This window comes from Phanerochaete carnosa, assembly GCF_000300595.1.
Source record: "Phanerochaete carnosa HHB-10118-sp unplaced genomic scaffold PHACAscaffold_1, whole genome shotgun sequence".
NCBI classification, from domain to species: domain Eukaryota; kingdom Fungi; phylum Basidiomycota; class Agaricomycetes; order Polyporales; family Phanerochaetaceae; genus Phanerochaete; species Phanerochaete carnosa.
Genome location: NW_006767628.1, coordinates 5,333,875 through 5,344,960, shown reverse-complemented (window position 1 = coordinate 5,344,960; position 11,086 = coordinate 5,333,875). Strand labels below are relative to the sequence as shown.

The 11,086-nt window shown below is 52.8% G+C and overlaps 3 protein-coding genes across 3 annotated transcripts; 2 read left to right on the top strand and 1 right to left on the bottom strand.

Moving 5' to 3' along the window:
- The first annotated feature begins 3,687 nt into the window (after positions 1–3,687).
- PHACADRAFT_248575 (uncharacterized protein) lies at positions 3,688–5,899 on the top strand. The gene is made up of 10 exons (XM_007391090.1): positions 3,688–3,916; positions 3,969–4,079; positions 4,132–4,254; positions 4,319–4,478; positions 4,533–4,616; positions 4,674–4,897; positions 4,948–5,061; positions 5,112–5,286; positions 5,335–5,566; positions 5,626–5,899. Exons 1-10 carry the CDS (start codon positions 3,812–3,814, stop codon positions 5,798–5,800), a joined length of 1,503 nt encoding a protein of 500 aa, XP_007391152.1. The 5' UTR covers positions 3,688–3,811; the 3' UTR covers positions 5,801–5,899.
- A 631-nt stretch (positions 5,900–6,530) lies between these two features.
- On the bottom strand, positions 6,531–8,510 carry PHACADRAFT_248573 (uncharacterized protein). The gene has a single exon (XM_007391089.1). It carries the CDS (start codon positions 7,212–7,214, stop codon positions 6,633–6,635), a length of 582 nt encoding a protein of 193 aa, XP_007391151.1. The 5' UTR covers positions 7,215–8,510; the 3' UTR covers positions 6,531–6,632.
- Positions 8,511–9,229: 719 nt separating this feature from the next.
- On the top strand, positions 9,230–11,079 carry PHACADRAFT_204904 (uncharacterized protein; the record flags this gene model as incomplete). The annotated part of the gene is made up of 6 exons (XM_007391088.1): positions 9,230–9,453; positions 9,504–9,643; positions 9,692–9,830; positions 9,892–9,927; positions 9,985–10,006; positions 10,059–11,079. Coding segments are annotated over exons 1-6 (1,530 nt in total), but the record flags the coding sequence as incomplete, so codon positions are not given.
- Between the last annotated feature and the right edge of the window lie 7 nt (positions 11,080–11,086).

The following is an 11,086-nucleotide window of genomic DNA, read 5'->3' as shown; positions in this document are numbered from 1 at the left end:
TCTCTACGGAGGGGCTCGTTCGAAAGACGATTTCTGCGCCCTCTCTGGTATGATCGCAGGAGCTGTAAACGGCCGTGCACATCCGCCCGTCACGCTTCAACATGGCCCTGACATGCCAGACGGGAGATTTTTGCAGCCAGCACTGTTCGATCTAACCGACAAAGAACTGGCAGTAGCACGAGAAGAAAAGGTACGAGCTAGAAACGGAAATTGCGTAACACCTAGCTGAGCAGTCCTCTAATGCAGAGGTGGCAGGTCGAGTTGAGGGGAACTTTAACCCAGAATACTATCCCGACATGAGTGTAACGAATTAACCTGTGTTTCCTTCTCATATGCCCGACACGCTTGTCCACTCCCGCTTTACCATATCTACGAGAAACTATCTTGCCTTCTTTCTTGCGCTTGCGTGCCCTGGATTTGATTACAACCGAATGTACTTCCGACGACGCCAGACAGATGTTACTGAGCGATGTCCTGTGCCACCGGTTTGTAGAAGCGGCCGGTGCTGGGCTGTGTAATGTCGCGGTGCTACAGGCGCGTCTACGATTCATTTAGTTCTAGGCTTGTGGTGAAAAAGAAACTATTGAACTACGACAACAGCGAAATTAAGTACAATGGCCTAAAAATTCGTCGAGAAATACTCGAATCAATGCTTCTGCAGCTGAGCACGCGGCAACTTGGGCCGCCCACGTTGGCACACCACCTTCTCTGCCTCCATCCACATCTTCGTGCCGCGGTGCATGTACGTCCTGTGCACAGTGCGCGCGCGGCCCATATTCGCGCGCAACCCCGTCATGCTGGCCAAATGCCTACCCGCACTACGCGCAACTCTTGCTTTGGCATCCAGAACCTAGGTGGACCGGAGCGAAAGTGGTTCACCGAGGTGGCCGAGGCCTGCGTCGGTCTCTGGTGTGTGGTGTCAAGCGACGGCAGCAGCAACTCCTTGGCGTCGCGGATTATAGTCGCCCACTCGTCGCGCCCCTCCTGAAAGCAGGTACACAGCGTAGAAGATTTGGCGAAGGACGGGGACCTCAAGCACAGGCATCCGTTCGGCTCGCTCGATGTCCTGGGTGAACAGGACAATGTGGCTCTTGCACATCCACTCCTCCTTGCTAGCAACGTCTCGGCAACACCGACACTCGACATACATTTCTTTGGCTGCGAGAGGCTGGAAGACTTGAATCTGAAGCCCGCTGAAGTGCCATGGAACGGCTACGCCCCCAGTGCCGGACGCGTAAGCAGGTCTGCGCCACTCTTGCTCTGCGGGCGCCACAGCGTCGGCCGCCTACCCATACTGAGCCGCAGGACAGCACACTGGCGATGCGCTTCTGGCGCCGCTACCGTACCGGACTAGTGATCTTGCTTGCCCCGGATAGCCAGACGAGGCACCCCGAAAAAAATAGAGCTCCGCGTTCGGTGGCGTATATCGCCGGTCTAGGAGGGGAGTGTCGCGCATGAGAGATGTGCGGTCTAGGACAATGAGTAGGGGGGAGAGGCCGAGAGTGCACGAGGGAGTCCGTGACTGCAACAAGCTGTGAGTAGCAGATCACATCAAACGACGACGGCTAGACTCACTTTACAATAGAGGAGTACGCGCGGCGGCCAGACTAGCATATGAAGGATCATCCTGGCCTGTGTATTTGACGATATTTTTGAATGATGGGAGGCATCTGCGGCTCCCTGCGCTACGATGAGGCTAATCATGGTAGTTGAGCTCTTGGCAATGAGGGCCAGTAGCCTAATTTGCCAAGGACGACGCAAGGTAGAGATGCTCGAAGATAATGCGTTGTACGACGTAATGATGTCAGAAATGGCGAGATGAAAGGATCACAGCGATAGAACACAGGAAATGAGAGGGCGAGGTCAATCGGGGAACAGATGGATGCCGGGCTGCATCTTGGAGCGTCACAGTTGAGGCGTTGAAGGTAGACAATTATGACGAATGGAGTGAAGGGCCGGGGGAGTCTCAAATGCTGATCGCATCCGTCAATGACGGACGTGAGTTTGGCGCGACCAAGAGTCGGTTATAGGGGGCATCCAGCGAAGCAGTAAAAAGTGTCGAGGAGTACTATAGGGGGATCCATCAGATGCCCTCACGGCGAACACAACGACAAAACTCGCTAGGTCAATATGTTCCAGATCATCGACATAAGTCGCTCGCAGTTCTTAAATTGACGACTTTGTGCCGCTCTCGGTTCGTTCATCACCACAGCTTCGACCACTTTGAGAGGATCAGCGGTCGACCTCAAGACAGCGCACCTGATAAACTGACTCCACGCGCGTACTAGCAATCTTAGACCCCACTGACTGGTACCGGTTTCATCGGCCTTCCATGGGTATCTTTTAGCTCCCCCGGTTGGTAGACAGTCGGCGGTTTTCGGGCAGGTAGGAAGTTATTGAGAGCCGGACGTTCATGGGCTCGAGTGATGGGCCAGACAGCCAGAGACGGGTGACAACGCCGTGACAGCAATTCGAAAGATACGCGTGACGTCACTTATCAGCGTCGCGTCTGTCACTCTTTGTCACTGCGCTTTGAGTCGTCACGCCCGCACCGTCGTCTGTTCAGTGCTTGCATGGCCTCTACATATACATGTGCGCCAAACTAGGCTACAGACCCATCCCTCGCAGGCTCTTAAAGAAATTTGCTGACACAACGCACGAGACAAGCCCAGCCAAAGCGGCGTCGCTCGCCGTAGCCTTAAGAGTCATTACTGCACGAGGCACGGCCCTTACGTCAGTGCTCCTGCATAAACAAACTCACACGCTGACAACGGCTTAGCTTTACGAGTGTAGGACGTTTCGCGAATCTAACCAAGACTACCTAGCAGAATGCTTGCATTTCCCGGGCTGACCAAGGCTGAATCGCTGACAGTTTCTACGGTCGAAGGCACCCTGTGCAAGTACGGCTCAATGAGATCTGGTCAGCTAAATATTTTTTGCTCACATTGCTCCGGAAGACTGCTACTAGACGAACCAGGCTCGCCGGGGCCGATAAGAGGCGCACACTTAACCGGTTCTTATTTATGTGTATTTCCCGATTCTCCGGACTACCGGACACCGGGACAGCAGATCTCATACATCTGGGGCGTGTTATTGCCACGCCTTCCCATTACTGCTGACAACATTGACTTCTTCATTTTCGTAATACAATGGTTTCACCTCGGGCTCGGGCTCGGAGGGGAGATTAACGACGCGGATCTAGGAACATACTCTGCTGCCAAACGGTGACGCGGCCGCGGCATCGCGACAAGTCAGCGCTGGACTGAAACCCCACGGGCGAGGTAGGTTCTCGTCAGGTCTTGTTAATGTGCCGCCACTTAATTCTAATGATGTGCAATTCAAGTCAATTGTCGGCATGTTCAACTCCGATCTATACATCGTGGTGCTGATAGTTTCCTAGTGAATCTCAAGGATTGTCTCCGCACTACGGACGCCACCGTAGTCGGGCGGTCTGCGCATGCGCTTCCCAAATTCTGCTGATAGACAGCGGAGAAACGACGGCCGTAGTGTTGCTTCTTTTTTCGCAAAAAATCTCGGCGTCACCGCCAATGAGGAGACACTATTTCAAATCACCAGAATGGTTTGCGAAGGGTGCAACGGGCAAGGCACCCTGACCGATGCGCCAACATAGTTGGATATATGTTACATATCGAGCACAGGATATTACGCGCGGGCTTCCCGGCTGTCTCCAATCTAAGCCACCACAGGGTGTAGTTCGTTGTACAAAAGGCGTATCCTAGGAAGTCGCCGTTCGCACACCAAACAAACCTCTCCCTAAATTGCCGTTGTCGCCAGCTGCAGCGTGAACCCCATGGTAAACGGCCTGTTATCATATGTCGGCGAGCTGACGACAGCGCAAGCTGTCGCCGGAGTCGTCCTTGTATGGCTGCTCATCCGACACTTGAGCGCGAAGAATGTACGTCCTTAACTCCCACTCCACGGCCCAGCTACAATACCATCAACTGCAGCTTCGTCATATCCCGACCGAAGGCGGACCCTCTTTGCCAATCCTATCTTTCATCGGGCTTTACAACTTCCTCACCCATGGAAGAGAGATTATACAGCGGGGTTATCAGCAAGTGTGTTTGTGAATCCTCCTACAGTGTGTATGCTCACTGTGTAATACTACAGCACAAGGGCAGGACTTTCAAGGTCGCTATGGTGGATCGTTGGCTTGTTGTGCTTTCTGGTAAGAAGTTGGTCGACGAGCTGCAAAAGATGCCGGACGACACAGTGTCAGCCGCTACGACAGAGGTGCGCTTTCCTTCGGCTAGATTGGCATGGACTCATCGACGCCCATTCCTTTGCTCAATGCTAGGTTTTCGAGATACATCATGTATTCGCCTCTAATTGGCACAGAGACCCTGTTCATATGCCGATTCTTCGGAGTCTCACGCGTAACCTCGCATTGGTATTCGAAGACATGTTTGACGAGCTCAGGATAGCCTTCCGAGAGCACATTCCCGCAAACAGCGACCGTGAGTGGGACAACCTGACATATGGAGGTACTGGTCTAATGGCAGCTCTGCTAGGTTGGCTTCCAGTCCATGCTTCTCCTGTAATGAGCACAATCATTACACGCGTTGCAAACCGCGTATTTGTCGGCATGCCCGTCTGTAGGTGCCGATGCGTGTTTTGCAGAGAGATGGCTCACTGGTAGGCATTGCACTCAGGTCGGGACAGTGGCTATGTACACATGATGGTACACTTCGAAGAGGACGTAAGCAAAGCTGTGAGGCTCCTCGCAACATTTCCCGGCTTTATGAAGCGCATCGCCGGCAGAAAGCTCACAGTCATCGACAAACGCGTGCAACAGTGCCTCGACTACTTGCGGCCGGTTATTGACGACCGGATGGCCACGATGACTGAGTTTGGAAAGGACTGGACCGATAAGCCGGTGTGTCACTTTAGCCGCGCAGTCCTAGTGTATTTCTGACACAAGCACAGAATGATTTGTTGCAGTGGATTATCGACGAAGTCGTAGCTCGCAATCAAGGGCCAGAAGAGGTTGCGCGCATAGTACTGTTCATTAACTTCGGGGCTATTGGGACGACCTCGGCCGTAAGTCTTCAGTACCGTAGGGCCAGAAGTAGTAACCAGGTGTATTTCAGGCCATACTCCAAGCCTTGTACGACATCTCTATGCGCCCCGAGCTTGCCAACATGCTCCGGGAAGAGGTTGAGGCCGTTGTAGCCGAAGAAGGCTGGACGAAAGCTGCCATAAACAAGATGCGCAAGCTCGACAGCTTCCTGCGCGAATGCGAGCGGCACAATGGCCCGACTGTTGGTGCGCGTTCTTCTCCCACTCGCTTCTTCCATGGCCGACAGCTCGCAGTTTCGATGTTCCGCAACATCCTGCAGCCGGTGACGCTCTCGGATGGAACATTCCTTCCCAAGGGTACGACGGTCGTCACGCCGACGTTTGCGACGCACTTCGACGAGGAGAACTATACAAACGCGACCCTGTTTGACCCGCTCCGGTCTTATAAGAGTGAAAAGTCTGTGCAGCCGCAGCTAATTACCACGTCCGCGGACTACGTAACGTTCGGGCATGGCAAGCATGCGTGGTATGTTGCTCTACCATGTCGCACTCTCAAGTAATAACGTTGATTGCTTCACGCACCAGCCCTGGTCGATTCTTTGCCTCCAACGAGCTGAAAGCCATGTTAGCGTATATCGTCGTAAACTACGACGTCAAACCTGAATACGAGGGCATTCGCCCCGAAAGCTTGCAGAGGGGCCTAAATAATGACCCGAACAACACTGCACGAGTGCTGTTCAGGGGGAGGCAGGTTGACTAGAAGAAGCAGGAAACGTGGAGCATGTGCGCTGGAAAAGTTCAATTAATTATCATGGTTTTCCGAACCAAATGTCAACATTGAGAACGAGATGCTTGTAGCTTCAGGAGCGTTATTCTCAGCTGGCAAATAGGCCGGACGTGAGCTTGAAATTGATTTGAACAGTCGAACGCTGAACGTTACTGCCATCATGGAGAGCAAGCCCCCTTTGTGGCACAGGCAGAGGACAACTCGGCCCGTGAGTCTTCCGAATACACATACTCAACGTAGTGCAAGCATCGCCTGCCTCGTGCAGTGTTCTCGCTATAACGTTAACATCGTCCCTCAGATCTCAGATCCAAACTGCGACAACCACAATCGCCGACTTGTGCTCGGAAACACCCCCCGCCGCTACAACCTTCAAGCTTTCAAGCTTCATCTCCAATGTTCAAAGCTTTATACTCGACTGACGTTTACGGGATCACAAACTAGTAAGAGACCAGAATTTTTTGTTCTCATGAGACCTCAGTTCGATTACTAGAATTAAATCATGGCCACGCAAGTGCATGCCTTCGTTATCGACGCAGATACAGCCTGGACGTGTCTGAGCAATATCCTGCACCACTAGAAGCGGCCGGTACTGGCAATACACCGCCGGAGCCTGACCGAGGCACTTCGCCGATGGCGAGTCTCGCGGACAACGCCTCGTGACTCGTGAGCAACTGTGTCTGCTAGCTAGCGAACAACTGTACCACGGGGAAATGTCGCCGTGCAGGGCTCTACAATTTTCCCGACTCATGTCGCGCCAAGTCCTAATGTTATACGTAGTCGTAGTGCTACATCCAAGCTCATTATTCTAAAAATCTATGATGAAAGAGAAATCTTTACTCGGCGACAACAGCGAACACAGACAAGCCATCCGGGAACCCGCCACAAAAAACTCGAGATCATGTTCCCACGAGCGCCGACGACATATGTCGCCCACAGTATCGTTGTTATCGCAGCTGCAGATTTGTACAGGAAAGATGGTACAACAGCATCCATCACAGGCACGTGCGGACTGCGGCCTTTCCTGAGCTCCATGTTGTCTGAGTTCACGACGAAGAAGGTCTGGAAGGCTGACGTTAATGACATAAGTTAGACAGAGCATATGCGGTTTACCTTCGTAGCGCAGCCATGACTGACGCTCCGCTCGTGAAGCCCGCAACGGCGCTGGTTCCTCCACCAGCCAAACCGCCCGTCCATATCGTATGCAGCCCTTGGTCTTGCTACCCGCAACCGAGACGGCCAAGACAGCATTCTCCTTCCCCTCGGCCGGCTTCTCGAACTCCTTATCCAAAGAGCACGACAGAGGCTGTAGGGCGCACCATAGGTAGTTCGTCGAAGTAAACAAGGGTGATGTCGAATCGGAACTGACGACGCTGAATGACATCGACATCGACGCCTTGGCGCAGCAGATTGTGGTCGCCTACTCTTCGTGCTCTGGTTGACTGCAAGTGTACAGCGCAAAGGACTTGAGCAAGCATTTGCCGGACGGGTCGAACACTTCCTCAGCTGCGAAATCAAGGGGGCGAGAGTCTGGAGCTGCTAGAGGTGTTGCGCTCAAAGAGAAAGAGAAAGAAAGAAAGAAAAATTGCGCAGAAGATTTACGCAACTCTTGCTCCTCGGGCACCGCAGCGTCGGCCGTCTGTCTGGGTGCCAGGGTCACGGGCGGACCACTGCTGCTCCCGATGCGGCTGTTCGTTCCGCGTCTTCAGTCTTAGCTACGCCAGACAGCCAGCTGAAACGGTCCGAGAACAAGAGAAACGGCGTTCCTGCGGCATATATCCCCACCTAGAGAAGAAGGCCGCACTTGAGGAATGAGCAATCCGGAGAAATGATCCGGGAAGTACAGTACCCCGTTGAACTTAGTTGCCCCGAGCAATGCGGCCGATGATAACTTTGAGCGGCAGCAGGTATCTGGTGCACCTCTGCGGTGATGAAGGCCCGTCCTTGAGCTTCCCACAGCGAGAGCCGACTTCATGAGCCATCATGAACGACGCACAGCGGATGGGCTGCGAAAGCAATGCGTTGCAGGATGTAAGGAGGTTGAAAAGGGAGGAGACGATGGGGCTACACAGCGACAGACAGGAAAACACGGTTGGAAGGGATGACGAGGGCTATCCTTGCAGAGGACGAATTGGGGTTGATATGCTGGGAGTAGATGACTATGACAAGTAAAACGAAGGGCAGGTACTCTAGGGACTCTGGAGCTGTCAAGAACCAGCACGAGAATCGACATGCATGAGCGCATGGACCGATGGGGAATATCTGGCGGGGCGATGGCGGGGTCAGGAAATGCTATTGGGGGATGAGCAGCGTCATTACGAACATGACAATTGACAGTACTCACCGCATAGATAAGCTCCAAAGATGTCGTGTGGCTTTACTTGCTCCGTGCGACAATGTCCGGACTCAATCTTCACATGGAGAGAGATCAGCAGACAGTCCTCGCTACGTGGAGAGGCAACGCACCCCGCAGCATCCTAGTAGACAGACGACGGTGAGTAAGGAAAGAAGTAGGACGCCGAGGAGGTGGAAAGTCGCACTGGGTAGCCCCGGAATGAGTCAACCGCGATCTTAGGCTGGCCAGGCGCAAGGAGCGTGGAAGAAGGCGTGTCAAAGGCGAGATTCGAGCGATGGGCCAGACGCAGTTCTAGGCCGGGGTTGGTCACAGAGAACCGGGGCTTTCTGGCGTCCACTTGCGGTGCAGGAAAATGATAAATTTTGTGTAGCCTGAAATGAACCTGAAATGACTCAATATGGCTACATTTCAGTACGGCAAAGAGTTCATGTTTCAGGAGACTTTGTGGCGCATTTCAGGACATCAGAAAGAACATATGTAGAAATCATTCCTGCCTCATGTTTGCAACGAGGAAAGGTCCGGGCAAGGAAAACTTTTGATGGTCCTAAAATTACCATTTACGGCATATTTGTAGTCCATTTCTAGGATGTTTCTGACTTATCTCAAGTAAAAATCTTCTGGCTCATAAAATAGCTTCAAAATCCATCAGAAATGGCAATTTCAGGACCATCAAAAGTTTTCCTTGCCCGGACCTTTCCTCGTTGCAAACATGAGGCAGGAATGATTTCTACATATGTTCTTTTCAGATGTCCTGAAATGCGCCACAAAGTCTCCTGAAACATGAACTCTTTGCCGTACTGAAATATAGCCATATTGAGTCATTTCAGGTTCATTTCAGGCTACACAAGATTTATCATTTTCCTGCACCGCAAATGGCTACGAAAGTGGTGGCAAATCTATCATTTTGGGACGCCAGAAAGCCCGGTTAAGTCTTCGAAAATGAAACAGTTTTGATGGCTTGACCGAGACATAGGTTATATGAAATCAGCTCATGTCCGTAGTGAAACTGAATGTCTATCCGCGCAGAATAGTATAAAATTAGCCCCGTGCCTCTGCCATCACAGCCCGACTCTTTCCTCGACCCACCACACCAGCAACTATGCGCCGTCTGAAAAAGACACAACAGAGTAGCGAGACAAAGGATGCTGCCAATACCGCAGCTGGCGCCCTGAAGCAAGCCCTTGAAATTTTCAGCGGTGTTGCCAGCAATCTTGGTGTGCCGGGCGTGCAGATAGGTGTCAGCGTCCTCTCGACGTTGTTGGATTTGGTTCAGGTACGTGCTATGTACTGCTCCCTCGGCGATAACTCTCACAGTGATGCTAGAAATCCCATGCAAACACCGAAAGCATCAACGACCTAGCGGAGAAAGTCGGAGATCTGACAACGGTGATAGGCGAATGCACGAAACCCCACGGTCAGAATATACCTGGGCCGATGCAGGCCAGACTCGATCGACTGTTCACGTAAGTCCGCTGTCGATGACATGGGTTCAGCCTGTTCACATTGTGCAGCTCCTGGAAAGCGATCGATGACAAGGCTCAGATACTCGAATCTCGGCGCAGAATACAGAGAGAGTTGGACATCAGTGGGGAAGCGGACAAGATTGCTGGCATCGTGAAAGACCTGTCGTGGTCAATCCAGTGTTTCATGGTATGAGGCGTTTGTCCTTGATAATTTGTTCTGCTCGCTGATATACTGCCGCCAATTGTAGTTAGAGGGAACGGTTGCGGTTGAATCTACTCTGAACGTGTGTACACATCTCTCATGGCGTGCAGAGTATAAGCTGACTCCCGATTCTTGCTAGCGCTTGGAGTCCCGTCTGGAAGGTGCGTCCAGGCCCAGCGTAACGATCCTATTGCTCCAACCATTGTCACCTAGTTAAATCTTTACCGCCTTTTGCGGCCCTGGCGCGATTCGACTCCAGCCGCGAAGAGTGCACGACTTGCCTCGAAGGAACACGTACAGGCATTTTGGAAGACATCTACACCTGGGCGACTAATCAACATGTGCCTGACGATACCGCGAACTCTGCGACGCAACCCGCCAGTCATCAGTCCAACGTCTTCTGGCTGAACGGCCAACCTGGCTCAGGCAAGACGACGATCGCACGAACTGTCGCTTCGCGATGTCACGCAGAAGGCATCCTAGGCGCGAGCTTCTTCTGTTCTCGGTCGGATGCCGAATGCAACAACGCGTCGTTGATCTTCACGACCATCGCTTACCAGCTCGGACTGCTCTTTCCGTCTTATGGTGACCGAGTCTCGGAGATACTGAAGAAAGATCCCCTTCTGGCGCACTCTGCCGTCACCCGTCAGTTCGAGGAGCTGATAATCCAGCCGCTGGCACACCTCCGTGACCTACACAACGACGGCTCACCCATTCCGCCATGCGTTGTGGTGATCGACGCACTGGACGAGTGTCGAGACCCGAAGGCCACGTCTGCAATTCTGTCCAGTCTGCTCAAGCACGCAGATAAACTCTCCCCCCTTCGATTCTTTGTCGCCAGCCGTCCCGAGAGGCACATCATCGCTACCTTCAACTTCCCTGGCTATCGCAATGCGTTCGGCCAGCTACCCCTACATGAGGTCGAACTGGAGGTCGTCACCCCCGACATCAACCACTACATTACTGTTTCCTTTTCGAAGATCGCCGAGTCCTTACGAGTACCAAAGTCATGGCCCAACAAGCTACATGTCGAGAAGCTGGGTCTGAGGTCTAACGGCCTATTCATCTTCGCCGCGACTGCAGTCAAGTATGTTGGAGACCCGGTGTATGGTGATCCCGTTGGACGGCTCGAGAGACTCATGTCCGCCACGGCAGAAGCTGGCCCTCATCAGTTACTCGATGAACTGTACCTGCAGGTCCTCGAGACTGCCTTCCCTGACATGTCGGACGACCTGTCAACA